At 37.0% G+C, this 21,470-nt stretch overlaps 1 protein-coding gene across 12 annotated transcripts in view; it reads left to right on the top strand.

Moving 5' to 3' along the window:
* LOC131039417 (vicilin-like seed storage protein At2g18540) overlaps positions 1-21,086 on the top strand; it is a 67,972-nt gene extending 46,886 nt beyond the window's left edge. For 10 of the 12 annotated variants that reach the window (XM_057972172.2, XM_057972175.2, XM_059213115.1 and 7 more), the window contains one exon: positions 11,445-11,999. In XM_057972172.2, the coding sequence (XP_057828155.2) occupies positions 11,445-11,726 (282 nt within the window). In that variant the 3' untranslated portion in view covers positions 11,727-11,999. Of the gene's footprint in view, positions 1-11,444; positions 12,000-20,864 lie in introns of those variants that run through there. The other 2 variants (XR_009359129.1, XR_009359130.1) reach the window with 2 other exon arrangements.
* Positions 21,087-21,470: the final 384 nt, after the last annotated feature.

Genomic DNA, 21,470 nt, shown 5'->3' with positions numbered 1-21,470 from the left:
ACAACTATCAAAATAGTGAGGGCTGGCTATTACTAGCGAACCTTATTCAGTGACTCACACAAATGGGTGCAGAAGTGTAAGAAATGTGCTTTCTTCTATGGAAAGAAAAGGCTAGCTCCCCTTCCTCTCCACCTTCTTCAAGCAGACCAGCCATTCGCACAATGGGTTTAGACTTAATTGGCATGATATGCCCACCTTCTAGTGCTGGTCACAAGTGGATCTTGGCAGCTACAGACTACTTCACTAGGTGGATAGAGGCGGTTGCATTGAAGGATGCCACAAAGGTCTCAGTGTTGGAATTCCTTGATGGAATTGTAACAAGATTCAGTGTCCCTTCCACCATCATATCAGACAACGCCAAGGCATTTGTTGGAGCCCAAATTAGTGCTTGGACATTTAAGCATGGTACATACTTAAAAAGACATCATCCAATTATTACCCTGAAGGTTGTTGTTGTGTAGCTAGGTTGGATCCCTTCTATTCTAGGGCCGACCTAGTGCACAAAATGCCAAGTGGTTTGTCGGCCTTGGCATTTGGATATCTCAGTTGTATGAGTCTAATTTGGGGCAGGCCCTATTTGGGCGAACCACTTGTGTGTAACTTGTGATTAAGTTAAATATAACTTGCAACTAAGGGAGACTCATATGTAACTTGTAATATATAGGTATGACCCTATCCTTGGCACCAAAAGTATATGGTTGACTTGAGGTCTATTGGGAGGTATTGATTCATATTTATGCAAGGTCATGATTACATCAATAGATATAATTTCAATAACATCAAAGCGGGTTCCTTCTATAGAGCCTAACCGCTTGAAGGTAGATCCTATGCTTTTGAGGGAGTTTGACGCTTCAGCTTTAGAGGAAGCATGACATTTCAACTTCAGAGGGAGCTTGACATTTCAGCTTTAGTGGGAGCCTAACATTTCAGCTTCAGAGGAAGCTCGACATTCCAGCTTCAGAGGGAGCCATGTTATCATGAAGATTTGGTTAATGCATTTTTCTCTGTGATGGAGAAATTTGAGGTGAAAGCCCTTGTTAATGAGTTCTTCTCTGTGAGGGAGAAGTTCGAGGTGCAATCCCTTGTTAATGAGTTTTTCTCTGTGAGTGAGAAGTTCGAGGTGCAATCCCTTGTTAATGCATTCTTCTCTGCAAGAGAAGTTTGAGGTGAAAGCCCTTGTTCCACCCTCTGCGAGTAGGCATGGTGGAGATGCATTCTTCTCTGGGAGAAGTTTGAGGTGAAAGCCCTCATTCCACCCTCTGCGAGTAGGTATGGTGGATCCACTCTCTGCGAGTAAGCATGGTGGAGATGCATTCTTCTTTGGGAGAAGTCTGAGGTTAGAGCCCTCATTCCACCCTCTACGAGTAGGCATGGTGGTAATGCATCCTTCTCTAGGAGAAGGTTGAGGTGAAAGCCCTCTTCCACCCTTTGCGAGTAGGTATGGTGGGTATCATGGAAGAAATTCCATGATGTGCTTGTTTACCCTCTGGGAGTAGCTATGGTGAACGTATTATTCATGGGAGTAGCCATGGTGGTAGTCACTATGTGACTTGGTTATTCAGAAGGAATCCTCCCTAGCTAAGAGGGAGTGTTGTTGTGTAGCTAGGTCGGATCCCTTCTAGGGCCGACCTAGTGTACAAAATGCCAAGTGGTTTGTCGGCCTTGGCATTTGGATATCTCAGTTGTATGAGTCTAATTTGGGGCAGGCCCTATTTGGGCGAGCCACTTGTGTGTAACTTGTGATTAAGTTAAATGTAACTTGCAACTAAGGGAGACTCATATGTAACTTGTAATAAATAGGTATGACCCTATCCTTGGTGCCAAAAGTATATGGTCGACTTGAGGTCTATTAGGAGGTAATTATTCATATATATGCAAGGTCATGATTGCATCAATAGATATAATTTCAATAACATGAAGGACATGTAGTGTGCTCGGGGGTGACGATAAGAGCTTATTGTCTATGGTTGGGAAGGCAACACATCTGATGTTTGCCTATGGTTAACGAGCACTACCATAAAATCAACAAAGGTAATGGCTTAATTAAATCTTCCAACAAAAACCTCAATAGGATAATCAAAAGAACAATTGAAGGCAATTAGAGGTCTTGGCATACTAAGTTGAGGACAGCCTTATGGGCTGATAAGATCGCACCCAAGAGGGTGATTGGTAACTCCCCTTTCATGCTGGTATATGGGAAGGAAGCAAAACTTCCATCTTCCCTGGAGTTTCCCTCTCTTGAACTAGCACATCAACTGGAATTGATAGAGAATGATGCCATGACAATGAGGCTAGCTGAGCTAATGGAGCTAGAGGAAGTTAGAAACCAGGCCATGCATATACTAGAGGTTTATTAGGAGCAGGTCTAAAGAAGTTTTGACAAAAAGGCTACTAATAGGGTCTTCAAAGAGGGAGATCTAGTTCTCAAGTGGGATGCAAACAGAGCTGAAGTCGGACGACACTCCAAATTTGATGCTATCTAGAGTGGTGCATATGTCATCACTAGTTGCAAGGAGGCCAATGCATTTCATCTCTCTAAGCTTAATGGTGAAGTTCTTCCATTCTATATTTGTCTCCTTTCTTCAATATTTTGGCTTGCCATTTTAATTCTCGTTGTCAACTTATTCTCTTCTGTAATTTTTCTAGATCTTTTGTCTCCTTTTGCCATGAGTGTTTTGATTTGTTGTTACTTTACTCCTTTATTTCATCCCGTGGTAGTTATTTTAAAACTTATTTTGGTAGGTTGCATGCTTTTAGGGATTCCTTTCAGAGATCCCCCCTTCCATTCTCCACCCCCTTGATGCCTAGCCCCCTCTCAAGAGGCTAACAGCAAGGAGACTGTGCTACAATCTTAAAGAAAATTTCCATCTCTAATATCCCTGTTTGAATCAAAAATTTGATTTTGCTTCCCAATCAAAACTTGATTTTGATTTTTGTTTGTAGATTAAACAATCACTTACAAGTAGAACAAAACCATTGTGGTAATTTTGAGACTGCTAGTTGAGAACTATCAAGAATTTTGCATAGAAGCCAAAACTACTTAGAAAATCCCTATTTCTCTTATGTCAAAGGTTGCTCTAAGATATTCTGTACCTCCTCAAACATTCTCCAGCTCCAAGCATCAAGCTTTTGTTCCAAAACCTCTTCAAATTGCATGTGATGAAGTCAAATCAATCCTTTTGTGGATCACACCATCCCAGTATGGAGGCTTTTGGTCCCCCAAAGTACTTGTTTGACATTTGATAATACACCACCTTCGAATCATACATGTAGGGTTTGCCAAATACATCACATACATCCAAAGGAGCGTTATCTACACACAAAATCAAGGAACTTGGAACAAACAAATAACTTTATTCTATATTGTCTACTCACAAGCAAATCAACAACTTCCTTGATCCTACCCAAAGCATAAGGCTTGGAGTGTCGATAAGTTTCTAGGTCAATATTGCAACCAAATCTTATGAAATTAATTTACCTTGAGAACAAGAACCTAAGGTGCAGAAATATTAACACCCTTAAGTTGAATCTTGATGTTAAACAAGGCTTCTTGAGCTAACAAACCAACTTTCTTAGTAATGCAATTTATCCTAGTTTCTATCTCCAATGTACATTCAATCTTTTTAATCTAATCTCTTAATGTATGGTAGGCATACATTTTTTCTTACCCTTCTTACCTTGCTATTGAGGGTTCTTCTCCCAATGTAACTTCCAACAAGAGGACTCCAAATGACTGTCTTTGCCACAGCGACCACAGATTCACAATGCACAAATTTCTTCTTGGTACTTGTGTAAATCACCTTTGTCTTGGATTTAGCTCCATTTATCCTTGGCGAGGAAGGAGGACCATCAACTTCAAGATAGTGAATAGAGATACATGTCTCACTATGCCCACTGGTTCTGACAGCAACATGGGCCTTTGAAGATGGCTATAAAGGCCTCAATAAACATCATCAAGACCTTGTCTGGCACTCTTTGTCCCTCTTTCTATTTTAAAAGCTGCCATCCCATACAAATTTCCTCTATTCTATGGTGTATTGGGGATAGGGATTGCAGGACATGTTTCAAGGACAACAATTTCAAAGCACATTTTTTGGGAAAACAAGGGATGAGACACACACAGACACACCCCCATACACTCTCACACACCTTCCCAGACACAACCCCACATGCACACACACACACACACACTCAAATGAGAAAGAGAGAGTAGTGGTATTCAGAGAATGGGCTGAATTTGATATGTTTGGAATGTTTACTGATTTAAGTGTAGCAGTAATAAATATATAAATTTTTTGATTCATTTTTTCAATGTTTTTGTTACAACAGAAGGCCTGAAGCCTACAAAATCATCAATAAATGTGTAATGAAAATATACATTTCTTACAATTGTATGCTCCCAATTGGCATATTCATGATTTAAGCTTTACAACTCTATGCAAACAAAATTTTGCTCATTCTACAACTGTATGCTCTCATTTAATTCTTGTTCTCCCCTACAGCTGTATGCTGTCATCGAATTGACCATTGGGTAACAAGTGTTTTTTGCCATTCAATAGGGGTACACATTCATTCCATGGTTGCACGTATTCATTCAGCAATTGTAAATTTCCTTTCATAGTTGCACGCAGTCACATGGTTTCTAGTGATGAAAGAGTAAGAAATGTCCTTTCTTGACACTTTCATTCTACACTGTACGTAGTTATTGAAAAGTTGTACACTATTATTCTATAGTTGCATGCAATCATTTAAAAGTTTTATGCTTTCTTTCTACAGTTGTATGCATTTCTTCATTTGCTCTTTGTACAGTGGTACTTTTTTTGTTACAAAAGTGCAGACAGATGGGAGAACATCTGACCATCCCCAAGAAGGTCAAGGGATGTCTCATATGTCCAAGATTATCCCTAGGATGGGAGGTCATCCTAGGGACATTATGCCCCTATGGACATTGTCTTGGAGATGCATCCTAGGGGGTGTCCTGCTATGGGCAGAATGTCTGAGGATGATAGGCCCTTGTGGACACCATCTTAGAGATGCATCCCAGGGAACATTCTCGCTGTGTTTGGGACACTAGGGAGGATGGAGACACAGATTAGGCTGGTGTGTGTCTCCCTGTGTAACTCTATTATTATTGTCTATAAAAATAGGATAAATTTGTTATTTACTCAAATTCTTAAATTGATCGCAAGAAGTAATTGGAGGTTGCTTTCTTAAAGCCATAGAATACAAGAGACTCTCATATCATGTCAAATCATGCTTTGTTAACTTTAACCTTGCAAAGAAAATCCTTTGTTCTGAAGTTAGAGAATGCATGTTGAAATATGACTCTAATTGCACCAGCCAGTGGTCAAGCTTCTCCACATCCACATCTCCTTTGAATTGTGGAATCTCATACTTAGCCTTTGCTTTCAATATAAGTTTTCTTGGAAGACTTTCTCACTATTTGAAGACTCTTCCTCTTTGGAGTAGGCTTTGCCTTTTCCTGTGGTATCTCATGTTGAGAAGCACTTTTCCACGAGTGTCTCCTTTAGGCTTCTCATAGATTCCATTTTATTTAGACAGGCTTTCAGTGTAAGCTTCCATTTTTGAGAACCTTGCTTCAGCATTTGTGAACTCTTCTCCACCTTAAGTGCTTCTCAATTGTCTTCTCCACCTGTAGGATTCTCTCTCTTTAATAAGGTAAAACATCTCCTTTTGACCTTCTTGTGGGCATGAACTTGCAACCACTCATAACAACTTCCACAAAGGAAAACCACTTTGATACCACGTGATGTATAAACTATGATGGATATTCCATTTGGTAGTTCATCAGTTACAGATTTGCATTGAGGACAAAAATGACTGGAATTATTGGAAGTACAAATAAATTTAGGAAATCCAAGAGATAGAGGGAACAAACATTGCCACAACAATGAACATGGATATACTCTAGAGAAAACCATGTACAGGAGAAAACTCCAGCAAAATGGGAGCTACCACTTAAATTCACATTCGAATGGAAATTTTAAAGTTATACCTCTTAGGGTCACCACAAGCATGAATCCAACTCTGCTAAAGGTCCCCTAGGACATCTACAACATTTCCACAATCTCACTGTCCTCTTTCTGTCTTAGCACACTCAAGCAGAAACTCAAAATTGCCTACAACTATTCTAAATCCCAATCAGATGCTCTCAGAATTGCCTAAGCATCCCTTTTTTGGGTTTACAGTGGCTTTTTATAGCCTTACAACAGAGAAGAGAAGTTAGAGAGCCAAGGAAATTAAAAGAACTGAGGAAAAAGGAATGCTAAGGCCATTTCTTGTTTGTGGACAAAACCACCACTTTCTATCTGAACAAAATCACCACTTAGGGACGAAACTGCTGGTTGGGACTATTGGCAGTTTTGTACAAAAGCCAATGCCCACATTTCTTTTCTGCCAAAGCTTGCTTTAAGGTGTTCCATACCACCCTGAACACTCTCTAGCATCCAAGTGTCAGTACCTCTTCCAAAACCTCTTCATACTGCATGCCATGAACTCACACAAATCCTTCTGCAGATTAAAAAGGTGTATTTTAGGTGAGATTGATAGTCCTTGTTCATTGTTGGGTTGATCCTAAATGGTGGTTGACTTTGTCAAGCTTATTTGTGAGATGATTCATTTTGCAGATTTAGATGGCAACTTTTGGGAAGATTTAATTAAAACATTTCAGATTCTATGTCTGAAAAAAAAAATAATGTCATAGATATAAGTGTGTTACCATATATCCACTGATAAATGTAATAATACATGGCAGAAGGAACAAATGAAACAAATCCATGTGAGTTTTGTAGTGTCAAAGCCTTGTACAATAGGTGTAAGAAGAAAGACTCGATAGAGTGGCAATAAATTGATGGCATTGAAGCACTTGACCTGCAATCATTTGCATTTTGCAGTACAGTTCCAGAAGTAGCCATTACTTACTCATTTGAGAGGAATTTTAGTTCTTATAGCTTCATTCATGCACCGAAGAGCAACTGAGTTGGAACAAAGAAGGTAGAGAACCTGGTCTATATTCATGCCACATGGCATTCAATTTATGGCTTTTAAAGACATAGGGTACTAGGACAGTTCTTCAGTAAAATGGGGCCAACTTCCATCTGATGGAAACATATTAGGTTTGGAACTTTGGAGGTTGTGGTGGTTGAGATGGCTCAATGATTTATGCATAGTTTGATTGCTTAGAGAGAAGTTACAGCTCAAAAATGATGACCATTGTAATAACCCACCATGATTCATCCAACAAAATGAGTATATATATATATTTTTTTTCATTATATTTTACTATGTTTTATTCAATTGCATACTCTGGGCATCCATCCAAATAGGATTGGGCATTCATCCATTCGGGATGAGCTTCTAACCATACGGGTTAGGCAAGTGTCCATACGGGACGTAAATTCCATCTATCCAATACGGGATAGGCATCTACCCATACGGGGTAGGCATCCATCCAAACGGGATAGGAAATGCTCTGGCCAGAGACTTAGACTCATCGGGACCATTCGGGTCCTGAGCCACTCACTAAGTACTACATTCTTCTAACAAGAATGCACCGAGGTCGCCGTCCTTAGGAGTAATAAGAAAATAATACCAGCTTGAATTCCGCCTCGGAATTTGGCTTAAAGCCTCGGGAAGTCAAGCGAATCCATACGGGATTCCTTCCGAGTATGCATTGAATTAAGTTTGATTATCTTATCTTTCTAATAGGATTCTTACTCGACCAAGCCTAGACCCTACCCACGAACGCCTGAGTACGAGGGACAACTCTGTCCCAAGACTGCCTACATACCCGCTTCGGCACGGGATCAAGGCGTAAAGTATGTAGTTCTATTTTCTAATCTATGGTTTGATGTAAACTGATTTTGTGGGTACGCAACCCTTTCTAGGGTCAGAGTCCCAGACAGTTTCTCTGCGGTTGCTACCCACGAAGGTAGCACTTAAGCGAAGGCTCAAGATGGCCTATTGCTTGTGGCCTAAACAAAATAACTAGAACCTAATACTTATCATGAGCGTCACCCAATTGCAAATCACCAATATCCCTTTGAGATGAATAAATAAATAGATAAGAAGGTAAATTCCACGAGAGCCTTTAACTTGACCATCCCTAAGAGGGGTTTACTATGGTTTATCTCAACGGATGTGAAATTCCTTTAAAAGTTATCTTATTAAATTATCGATCCAAGAGGGATTACCCGCCCCTTGGATTTTAACTTCCAAATGTCCCTTATTACTCCCCGACGATTTATAGGGGCGATGCCACAGACGTTGTTAATGCAGCTTTATTAGGCGTTAAGTGCAGTAGTTCAACACGACGGCATTACCCGTAAGCGTGACCCAGAGGCACCATATATACCGAACGCTGCTAGTTTTGGTTTTCCAACTTCCCTTAATTAGTTTTCTAACTACGAAAATGAAAGCGTAAAAAAAAATTGAAGTAACTACTTGAAGTGTAATTTGCATAACAAATGAAACTTGCGTAATAGTAATTGCATGAAAGATATAATAATTCGCATGCTATGAACGAAAGCAATTAATCCATGATGTAAGATGACGTAGGGAGTCCAAAATGACGATTAAATCTAAATATTTGCAATAAGGTAAGTTAATCTCTAAGGACCAAATCAAGTGTCCCAACGTTTCTTTTTTTTTTGAGAATATAGTCTACAAATTTAAAGTTAATTAAGGATAGTTTAATTACAATCTTGCTACACATTAATCCCATTTAATTGAAAGTTAATATCCTTAAATTTACGCTAAGGAAAAAAAAAACATCATTTCCCAAATGACATTATTATCATCCCTAAAAAAAATTAACTAAATGGTAATTAATTTAGATTATTATTCTTTTTTAAAAAAAACAAATTAAAATTCCAAATTTCGAAATACAAAAAAAACCAAATTAATGACAAGGGCTTGTATTTGTTTATGATTATAGTGAGGGTTGCGGGGTGGGGACCACGGGTCCCATCACCCGTGCGGCCCTGCATGCGCAGGTCCGCAGGGATGAGGGGACCCTGCGGGCCCCTCCGTACCCTGCAACGGTTACTATGTAACCGTCCTTGCATGCGGGCTACTATCAATGCAAAACGCCATGCGTTACGAGTGAAGTTCGAATGCTTTTTTTTTCGTTTTTATATTTTTTTTGGTTACTTATTTTTATATATATATATATATATATATATATATATATATATACTTGTTATAGTATTGACATTATCATTTTTATACAGGAGTATTATTACTTAAAAAAAATTTGAAGATTAATAGGTAATTAATAATGTTGCAGGTTTGTCTCAGGGACAAAATGAAGCAATAACCAGAGGGATTTTTTTTTCCCATTTCTTTGTTTTCTACAGGGAAATTCATTCACAGATAGAGGGAGTTTGTTTCTTTTCTTCATTTCTTCTGTTTCCTACACAGGGAAAACTTATTCACAGAGAAAGGAATTCATTTCTTTACACAGGAAAAAGAATTTCATTCACAGAGAGAGTTATCCATTTTTTTTACACAGGGAAAATTCATTCACAGAGAGAGGAGATTTATTTATACACACAGGGAGATCTAATTTTTATCAAAATAAACTGAAGATAATAATCTAATTTCCATTTACTCTGAAACTAATTTCTTATCAGAATTAAAACAATGAATCTTATTTTTAAGAAAAAAAATGAATTTCATTCTACAAAATCTGAAACAAATTTTCTTATCAAACAATGGATTTTATTCTCTAAAAATCTGAAACTAATGTATCTTATTTTCAAAAGAAATGAATTTCATTCTACAAAATCTAAAACAAATTTCTTATCAAAACAATGAATTTTATTCTCTAAAATCTGAAACTAAAAATTTAAACAATGAATCTTATTTTCAAAAAAAAAGAATTTCATTCTACAAAATCTGAAACAAATTTCTTATCAAAACAATGAATTTTATTCTCTAAAAATCTGAAACTAATCTCTTATCAAAAATTTAAACAATGAATTTTATTTAACAATAAATCTCATTCTTTACAAATCTAAAAACTAATTTCATATCAAGAAATTTAACAATGAATCTTATTTAAACCAGGATTCTCATTTTCTACAAAATCTAAACTAATTCTTTAACAAAATACAATTAAATTTTCATACTCATAATTAATCTAATCAAATCTAATCTATCATAAAAATGAGATGCATGAACTAAGTTGGGGGAACCTGGATGCTTGAAGATGGTGTGGAGTCTTCCTTGATCCTCCAAATTGAAGAAAAATCCTCCCAACAAAAATCTTAGCTGCCAATGAAGTGGACTACCAAGGAGAATTCAACTTGCAGAAATTTTTATCAAGATTAGCTAGCTTTTCCTTTGAAACTTGTTCCCATTTTATAAAAGAAATTACAATTTCCCACTACCTATTTTTTTTTTTTTAATTGAAAAAAAAGAGATTCTTCTCCCAATTTGGCCTCCATGCAAATTAATTGGGCTTAGTGGGAGGAGTTACATGCAAGGAGGTGGAGAAGCCTCTAGAAGCTTCTTATTCCTCCTACAACATGTGCCTTAATGTGAGGGAAATTAAATAACTAATTTAAAATATATATGCATTTTCCATGTGTGTGTGGTTTATTAATTTTATTTCCTTACAATATTCATTCAATAATTCATCCAAAGAATATAAATAAAGTTTTGTATTTAAATCAAAAAAGGTGATAAAGGAGGGTTGTGACAACCATCTGGAGAGCGTCCTCTCAAAGAACAAGAAATTGGAGAAAGATGATGAAGAGTTTGGTCCTGTAGACAAACGGTTCGGAATTCTTCATACTTCATTATGTTTCACATTTTTGTTATTTTACATGCCAATAAATTGGCATATATCAGTAGCTATTCTTGACACTCCTGTCATATGAACTCTCAACAGTTAAGTATTATTGTGTCTTCCTGGTTGTTGTTTTAGTGTTTGGTGTTTATGTTATGTATTCAGAATTTGATGCTTTTATTTTTCAGAAATTGTGATACATATCCTCAAGCATCTCATGTTTGACAAATCGCATTTATTTCATATTTCATAACATTCTCAATGGCTGGTAGAAATCAAATTTAATTCCATTGTAAATAATTGTCTTCAATTTGACTAAGGCAACAGCAGTGAAAATAAGTACTTAATACTTCAGGATTAGAGTCGATTGGTAGACATATTATTCATAGTGGAATTAGAAATTTATCCATTTAAATTTATTTTCTACCAGGCCTTGAGAATGTTTTGAAATAAGAAATAAATTGCAATTTGTCAAAATTGAGATGCTTGAAGGTATATATTAATACTTATCAGCTTCTATAAAATAGCAAAGGAGATTACAAATCTATGTGCATAACCTCTTACTTAAATGGCATAACTATACATCTTCCTTTTCTAAGTTATTACCTTGCTTATTGCCTCTGCCATGCAGTCTGTCTTACCTCCTAAGAATGCAGAGGAGGAAAGGGATGAGCTGAAGGTAAAAGTGCTAAAGATGGAGTGCATGCTTCTACAGAAGACAAGAATGATTTCTCTGCTAGAGCAAGAATTGGAACATGCCAAGCAACATATGTCAGAATTGATCCATTCCATGACAACAAATTCAAGTAATAATGATGTGTCTGAGGGTAGTATTAGGAGGGAATCAGAAATATCAAGTATCACAGTTACAAAGTCATCTGTGGACTCAGTTGATCCACAAGACAAATGGTGATTTCATGGAATATGGTATGATATATTTACAGTTGATTGATGTAAAATCAGGATGTTTGTAATGATAAAATGAAATCTTTCAATGTCATGATATTACGTTTTATTAGCAGAAACACTTGTAGCTGTTTTAAGTGAAAATTTTCTGGCTTTAGGTATATATATTAAACTGACTTTGTTAATGTTTACAATTATTTAAGAATTCCATCTCTGTGCTGTAGGCAACACCAAGCATAGCATGGAATTCATAATCTACTCTTCTTCCAAAGTTTCCTTAGCATCGTCTGTGATTTCAGTGCCTCTTTCCTTCTTTGGATATCATATCTTCTAGTTTAATCAAAGTCTTTTTCGAATACAAATTTCTAGTCCGTTTGAGTACTGATAGATTCATGATCTGCATGTAGTACAGCATAGATGTCATACGTTGTGTTGATCCATTCCATGAAACAAAATTAACTAATAATGATGCTTCTGAGTATAGTATTAAAATGAAGGCAGAAATACCTAGTATCACAGTTTACAAAGTCATCTGTGGGCTTCGTTGATCTGCAAGTCAAATGGTGATTTTGTGGGAGATGTTATGGAATTTTACTGTTGATTCTTGTAAAATCCAGCTTTTTGTACTAATAAAATTTAATCTCTCAATGCCGTATATCACATCTTTCACAGAAACACTTAAGCTATTTGAACTTTGAAGTGAAAGTTTTATTAGAATATTTAGTTATATTTTAGTCACCTATATTTAGTTCCTTGTTTAATGATCATTTAGCTTTTTAGTTAATTAGCTTTTAAGCTTTATTTAGCATTTAGCTTTTTTTTTTAGTTAATTAGCTTTTAAGCTTAATTTAGCTTTCACGCTTAATTTAGCATTTAGCTTTTTAATCTTTTACTTTAACGTTATGTTCTAATTATAGAACATCGTCTTGTAACCTCTATATATACGTGTGTATATAATCATCCGATTATTGAATCATTCATTCAATTTATTTTTCATGGTATCAGAGCATGGAAAAATTTCGAAATTTTTTGTTATTAAAATTTTTCGAAGTTTTTATTGAAGAGATTTTTTTAAAACTATTTTTTTTTTATTTTGAAAAGAGCAGTTTTTTTTCTCTTCCTGGGCAGATTTTTTTTTGCAGGTTGAAAATTTTCCTAGGGTTTCTGCAATTTTCGACTAGGGTTTTGACCTTTTAGTTCAAGTCGAAATTTTATTCTAGTTGCAGATTCTTGTGGGTTTTTTGAGACCTCAACTGGGTTATAGTCAGGTTTTTTTGGGTGCATCGTTTTTCGTGCCTCGATTTTTGAGCCGTCGGATCTGCATTTTGTTTGCAGATTCTTGGTGGGTTTTTCGAGAGATTTTCTGGGTTGGTCTCATATTTTTTTGGGTGCCTCATTTCCGCACCTCGAATTTTGTGCCAGCAAATATGTCTTGGAATTTAAAAAAATTCATAATTTTTGCCATTTTTGTGGACGTTGGGATTTTTGCTATTTTTTGGGCACCATTTATGCTATTTTAAGTGTAGAAAATTTTAATTTTTGGGTTTCTTCCAAACCTCGAAATTCGTGCCTTGGAATTTGTGCCTTAATTCTCCTATAGGGTTTCAGTTTTTTCAGCAGCTGTTTTTATTCTGGTTTTTAAAAAAAATCAGATTCTTCTATCTTTTGCTTTCACTTAGTTGACCTCGATCAACCTCGATTTCCGTGATGGCATCATTAACAAAAATCATGTTGGAACACAGTCAGAAGTTCAACAACCGCAACTACAACACCTGGAAACAGCGTATGCTTACCATCTTTGAGTATCGTTGCCTTGATCAACTTGTTTTGGGCAAGGAATCTCGTCCTACAACAACAGGTGATGATGATCAAGACAAACATGATGTGAAGAATCGAGAGGTTGTCATGCTTATCAAGCTCTCCGTCACAGATGATCAACTCCCACATGTGCCTTCAGGTAAAACAACAAAAGAGATCTAGGATCTTTTGAAGGATCTTCATGAAACATCCGACAAGAGCCGAGCTTTCTTTCTGAAGAATATGTTGTTTTCTATCATGATGGATGAGAAGTCATCTATCCAGGCACATCTTATAAAGATCTAGGACATCCGTGATCAGTTAGAAGCTATAGGCCGAACCATGGTGGAAGAGGATATGGTAGTGATCACGTTGAAAAGCCTTCCCAGATACTACAAGCATTTCATTGATACTCTCAATATCTCCTCTACTAGTGCTGATTTGAAGTTTTTTGATCTTTGCAACAAGTTGCTACAACAGGATCGATGGAAGCAACAATTTGGAAGTAGCGCTAGTTCATCCATTGAACAGGCTTTCACAGCCTCAGCTTCGCATAAGTACAAGGGTAAAGCTTCTTCCTTCCAGCAGAAAGGACAAGGTCAAGGTCAACCTCAACAATCTTCCAAAAAGAAGAGCTTACAATGTTTCTACTGTCATATATATGGCCATTTGGTGAAAGATTGTCGGAAATTGATAGCATCCCAACAATCCAAACAGGGAGGGTCCAAGCAGAAAGCCAATTCTACCATGCATCCTGATCAGAAGGAATCTGCCTTCTATGCGTTCATGGCCCAAACCTCCTCTGATGATGTTCAATCATCAGCCTGGTACATTGACTCTGGAGCCTCTCGACATTTCACACATCGTCGGGATTGGTTTACAGAGTACATGCCTTTCACCGATTCAGTGATCTTTGGTGGAGGCGAAGAGTATACTGTTGTCGGCAAGGGCAACATTCAGATTTCATCTGGTGGGAGGGATTTAATATTCCTCAATGTATACTTTGTACCTGGTATGAAGCTCAATCTACTGTCAGTCAGTCAGATTATGCAGCATTCACCACAGTTGGATGTCGTCTTCGGGTTGCACAAGTGCAACATTGTTGACAGGGAGACTCGCACTACAGTTGCAGTTGGTATTGAGGATCATGGTCTTTATAAACTTGTTGATTCTACTGGTTCTCAGGAGCTTGCCATGGCAGTGAGGAGTACTTCCATCAGCACTCTTTGGCATCAGCGATATGGGTATCTCAACGTCCACTATCTCTCTCAGCTGGTTCGAGAGGATCTAGTCATAGGATTACCTGAGATTCAAACTTAGATTCAGTTTGCAGAGCGTGTCAAACTGGAAAGCAGCATAGGACTCCGTTTTCAGATGGAGAAGCTTGAAGAGCATCCAAGATCTTGCAACTCGTTCATGCAGACATCTGTGGTCCCATGAACACTCCATCAGTCACTCGATGCAGGTATTTTCTATTATTTGCTGATGATTTCAGCAGACACATGTGGGTTTATTTCTTAAGCACAAATCATAGGTGTTCACTATGTTTCAAACATTTAAGGCCTTGGTGGAAAAAGAGTCTAGCTGTCAGATAGTCACTCTTCGGTCCGACAATGGAGGGGAATTTTGTTCTACAGAGTTCACCAATTTTTGTGCATCACATGGCATTAAGCATCAGCTTACCACACCTTACACCCCATAGCAGAACGATGTTGTTGAGCACAGGAACCGTACAGTCACTGAGATGGCTCGGTCTATGTTGGAGCATAGAAATGTTCCAGAACACTTTTGGGCGGAAGCGGTCTTCACTGCAGTCTACCTTCTGAACCGGTCTCCCACAAAGGCCGTTAAGAAGATGACTCCAGAGGAAGCTTGGTCTGGCAGGAAGCCCAAAATCAGTCATTTGAAAGTTTTTGGCTCTACAACTTATGTTTGGATTCCAGATGTCGTGCGCACCAAACTGGATCCAAAGAGTCAGAAATTGATGTTCATCGGCTACAGTGACAACCACAAGGCATATCGGCTGGTTGATATAGACACTAATCACCTCATATTCAGTCGATATGTAGTATTTGATGAAGAAAGAGGGCCTTTTCAACCTCCCTCTCCTTATGTGAGCACTGAGGATCACCCTCCAAAGGCTGTAAGTATGAGTGTTCGTCTTCCCTCAACTCCACCTGATGGGAGGGATTTCATTGACTCTGAAGTTGTGGGGTCTCCCAGGCATGACATTGCACCCCCTAACTTTCTTCAGGATTTTCTCGATCCACATCCAGAGGAGCTTGCTCCAAATATTCCAGGCACTCTTCATCCTATAGTAGATGTTGGTACTTCTACTCTCCGGCCTAAGTGGTGGGCCAAGACCATTGGTGATCTTCATGATGATGAGCTCATTGAGGGTATAGATCGGTTAGAGGTAAGAGCAAGCAACACAGTTAATTTTGCTCTTATGGCCAACATTCACAGTATTTATGAGCCCCAAACATATACAGAGGCTAAAGGTGTACCTGAATGGGAAAAGGCTATGGCAACGGAGCAACATAGTCTTCTAAAAACAACACTTGGGTAATGTCCAATCATCCTCTAGGAAAGAAGCCCATTGGCTGCAAGTATAAAGCTGATGGGAGCCTTGATAAGTACAAGGCTTGGTTGGTGGCAAAAGGGTTTTCACAGAAGGAGGGCATCGACTATGAGGAGACATTTGCTCCCATAGCCAAGATGAGTACCATTAGGCTTGTCCTCGCTCTCTCAGCTCAATTTGGATGGAAAGTCCATCAAATGGACGTCAAGAGTGCCTTTCTCAATGGTGATTTGCAGGAAGAAGTCTACATGACGCAGCCTTTAGGTTTCAAGGTTGCCGGTAAGGAACACCAGGTATGTAGACTCGTTAAAGCACTCTATGGCCTCAAATAGGCTCCTCGTGCATGGTACATCAAAATTGATAAGTACTTGATTGATCAAGGCTTTCAGAGGAGTCCTTCAGATCCCAATTTGTATGTCAAACATTTTAGTGATGATATTCTATTTCTAGTAGTCTATGTTGATGATCTCAACATTACTGGCAATGCAACACATCTGATCATGCAGGTCAAATAGAATTTGTGTTAGCATTTTGATATGACAGATTTGGGACTTCTGCATTATTGTCTCGGTGTAGAGGTTTGGCAGACTGATAGCCACATATTCATTTCTCAGTCAAAGTATGCTAGGAGTCGGGCTCAAATTATCAGCCAAATCAGATTCACTTTTAGTGGATGAGTCTTCATTCAGGCAACTAGTGGGTAGCCTCATCTATCACTGCCACTAGGCCTGACATCAGTTATGCTGTGAGCTATATTTCTCACTTCATGTCAGCCCCAAAAGTTGAACATTGGGTTGCAGCGAAGCGTGTGCTTAGATATGTAAAGGGCACTCCTGATTTTGGCATTCTGTATAGCAGAAGCAAAGATCCTAGGCTGGTTGGTTTCACAGACTCAGATTGGGCAGGTTGTGTTGATGACAGAAAGTCAACTTCTGGGTATGTTTTCAGCTTGGGTACAGGTGCAGTCACATGGACCAACAAGAAGCAACAGGCAATAGCTCTTTCCTCGACCGAAGTAGAGTATCGGGGAATTGTTAAGACAACATGTGAGGCAATTTGGCTACGTAGGATGCTTGCAGACATGCAAATGTCTCAACCAGGACCTACTCCCTTGTTTTGTGATAATCAAGAGGTTCTAAAATTAGCCAAAAATCTAGTCTTCCATGAGCGGACAAAGCATGTGGAGCTTCATTGTCATTTCATCCGCCAATATGTTGAAGATGGATCGGTGATACTGTAGTACATTTCTACACAAGATCAGACTGCAGATATCCTCACCAAGTCCTTGAGCCCAACAAAGTTTCTCAAATTTAGAGGGCAGCTTGGTGTGATAGATAGCATGACCATTAAGGGAGGGTATTAGAATATTTAATTATATTTTAGTCACCTATATTTAGTTCCTTGTTTAATGGTCATTTAGCTTTTTAGTTAATTAGCTTTTAAGCTTTATTTAGCATTTAGCTTTTTCTTTTTAGTTAATTAGCTTTTAAGCTTAATTTAGCTTTCACGCTTAATTTAACGTTTAGCTCTTTAATCTTTTACTTTAACGTTATGTTCTAATTACAGAACATGGTCTTGTAACCTCTATATATACGTGTGTATATCGTTCAATGTAATCATCCGATTATTGAATTATTCATTCAATTTATTTTTCAAGTTTGCCCACTTTTCTGTATGCATATATATAATACCAAGGTTTTAAATTTCACAGTTATCAAAGAATAATGCTGTAGGAAACAAAACATTGCATAGAATATATAATCTGCTCCTATTCCTAAGTTTTTATGCTCCCATTCCTTTCCTTCTTTGGATATCTTATTTTCTTGCCTTCTAATCAAAACCTTTTTTTTTTCTGATAAAAATTTCTAGTCTTTTCAATGAGTATTGATGGTTTCATGATATGCATATAGTAAAGCATATATGTTGTGGACATGTGGTTATTTACTTGGGGAAAGGAAATATGATATAATAGACTTTTTTCCAATTGGCATCAATAGACCTTGTCACCATGTCATAGCTCTCACTGCTCTTGTAAAAGTTTCCTTTTGTAACTAACTTCATGGTTGGCGCCTATCCCATCTATCTCCTGTTGCACCTCTTGGAAGATGAAAAAATGCCATGGCAGAAAATCTGAGACCATAAATACAAATACAAATAGCACATAAGCACCACAAGTGTGTCACATACCTATCATGAATACGTTAAAGTAAGCATTTGAGTTGCTTGTAGTACGTAAATTTAATTATCTTTAGCAAAGCATGCTGCAATGAAACAGTTAGTTTGGTCTTATTCAAATATACAATTTGTTTCAAATTTTGTTTTATAAAAGAAAACGGAAAAGCCTTTAAAAGATTTTTTTTTTCTCTAGCATTTGTTGGGTCTTTACAGGCAACAATAGGTTTTTACAATATAGATTGCAACACAACCCTCTAGAATAAAATACTGCCAAACAAGTAGAGCTGTTATCCCTTTGGAGCAAGGAAAGTTTTTTTTGGTTATCAAGATGAGACGTTTTCTTGTCCTTAAAAGGCTTTCAACCTCCACGTGATTAATTTCAATTGTATGGAAGGCACAATGTATCTGACTCCTTGCCGGTGTCCCCAATGCTTATCATTCGAGCTTTACTAATGATTAGGTTCTTTTATACGTAGTTAACCCGTTACCTGCATTTCTCAATTTAATAGTTGGGCATGGTAGAGATGCAGTTTAGTTGGGCATGGTAGAGATGCAGTTTCTAAGGTTTTAATTTTTGTTTTGTTTTGTTTGTGCGTGCAAATAATGCATCATTGGTTTTTTTCTTGTAAGGTACCCCTTATTTTTCATATGGTGTGAATAGGGTGCAACATTTCCTTATCTTGAACAGATCAATGTCCTTGAGGAGACCACCTTGAAAAAGTTAAGTTCAAGTTGCCTTTTCTGTTTATTTGTTCACTCCACAAGATACGATTGATTATCCTGTCTTGAACTTTGATCCAACATAACATCCTTATAGATAATTTTGTGTACAGGCGAGTGGAAAAAGAGTTAAGCTTGTTTGCTAAGTTTATGTGCCAATTTCTTTTCTGTATTTGACTATGGATTATTTTTGGGATCAAAATTTGTTTGTTTTTGACATTTAATTTTTTTTTGTTAGTCAAGTTTGAATATTTGTTTCTATCAAGATTCGTTAGGATCCCCATCTCGAGATTGCTTCTTGTATGTTATATTTTTGATATTGATAAAAGCAGGCTTTGAAAAGGTTCCGAACCCTTGTACAATAAATCAATCAACAGGAAAACAGGCGAGTGGAGTGAGTACCATGAGATATGGGACAAACAAAACAACCCAACTTAACTAAATAGATGATTCTAAAAACAAAGTAAGCGCACTGGCAGAGATGAAACAAAAGTCTCCAAGAATGGAGTAGGACAAATCCGAGGCTAAGCTGCCAAGCACCAACAAGCACAAGAACAACCGAATTGTAAGAAAAAACTGAGGGATCTAGCCTAAACAATGCCAAACCCAACTCTATTCAATTTCATACCCTTTACTCAAGTACGTGATTGGAAGGTAGATTTGAGAAAACCTTTTCTGCCTTTTTTCTATACTGTAATTACTATCTTTGTGTGCCATTTTTATACTCTATCTTGATCATATTAAATGAAGTTCAACTTGCCTTTTCTGTTTATTTGTTCACTCCACAAGATATGATTGATTATTCTATCTGAGAACTTGAATCCAACATAACATCCTTATAGATAATTTTGTGTACATGTGAGTGGAAAAAGAGCTAAGCTTGCTTGGTAAGTTTACGTGCCAATTTCTTTTCTGCATTTGATTGAGGTCAAAATTTTTTTGTTCTTGACATCTGCTAAATTTCTTTTGCTTGTCAAATTTGAATCCCTATTTCTATCAAGATTCTTTAGGATTTGCATTTTGAGATTGTTTCTCGTATATTATATTTTTGATATTGATAAAAACAGGTTTTGAAAAGGGTTTGAACCCCTGTACAATAAATCAATCAACGTGAAAATAGGCAAGTGAAACGAGTACCGTGAGATGGGAAAAACAAAACAACTCAACTTAACTAAATAGACGATGATTCTAAAAACAAAGCCAGCCCATTGGCAAAGACGAAACAAAAGTCTCCAAGAATGGAGTAGGACAAATCTGTAGCTAAGCTGTCAAGTACCAACAAGCACAAGAACGACCAAAATGTAAGAAAAAACCTAGGGATCTAGCCTAAACAATGCCAAACCCAACTCTATTCAATCTCATACCATTTGCTCGAGTACGTGATTGGGAGATAGGTTTGAGAACTTTTTTTTGCCTTTTTTCTATACTATAATTACTATATCTTTGTGCTATTTTTACACTCTATCTTGATCATATTAATATTTCCACTGCATACGATTAAATAAATAAGTGATTTAATTTAGTTTAGGTAAAATATGAAAAATAATTAGATTGTATTTACTAATAAATCCAACCATTTTAATTTGAGAATATAAATCTTATAGTATGTTGAAGAAGATGGAGACAATATTTCTTGTAGATTTTGGGTGCACTAGCCACAAATTAATTCTAACATTTTAAAGTAAATATTTATTTAAATTACATTTTAAAGATGGAGATGAGATTTTGTGTAGATTTTGGGTACACTAGTCACAAATTAATTCCAACAAATAAAGTGTTTTTAAGTAAATATTTATCTAAATTATATTTGAACTCTTTTGTTATAACTTATAAAGTCTTAATTTTGTACTTTGTGATGTGGAATGACCACAGGTCAAAGCACTATAATGTTTAGATGTTGCTACTGATTGGTAGATCATTGGTAGGACCATTGTTGGAAGATGTAGCCTCCAAACCACCATATTTGCTTCAAATAACTACCAAACAACTACCATTTGTAGTATTATTGAGTGAGGAACCAATGTCATGTGGACATTGGAGTGGGAGAGGTGACATATTTGTTGTTTCTACAATTAGATGGATTTAGTGTTACATCTTTACTTTGGTGAGTAACTCTTGCTTGTTTCTAGCAATCAAATAATTCTTATGGTATGTCACATCTTTCTTTTGTATCATTTGATGGAGTAACTTTTTCTTTTTGAATTTGCTAATAGCTACCAAGGTGTGATTATGTTGCTTGTGTACTTGTATAAAAGTGGTAAAATTTATGGAAAGGCTTACCTTTTCTTTCAAAGCTAAGAAGCTTCATAATAATTCACTTGTTTATCTAAATATTGCGTTGAGTTGGAGTTTCAATATGCACGTCTTTGTTGTATCACATTAATTTTAGTAAAACAATTATCTTATCTTGTTGGGCTCCTTTGAGTTACCATTGGATTATGCTTAGCTTGCATGTTTAAACTTTAATGTATAAACTTC

The sequence above is a fragment of the Cryptomeria japonica genome, chromosome 10 (genome assembly GCF_030272615.1).
Source record: "Cryptomeria japonica chromosome 10, Sugi_1.0, whole genome shotgun sequence".
NCBI classification, from domain to species: domain Eukaryota; kingdom Viridiplantae; phylum Streptophyta; class Pinopsida; order Cupressales; family Cupressaceae; genus Cryptomeria; species Cryptomeria japonica.
This window is presented reverse-complemented; position numbering and strand designations above follow the sequence as displayed.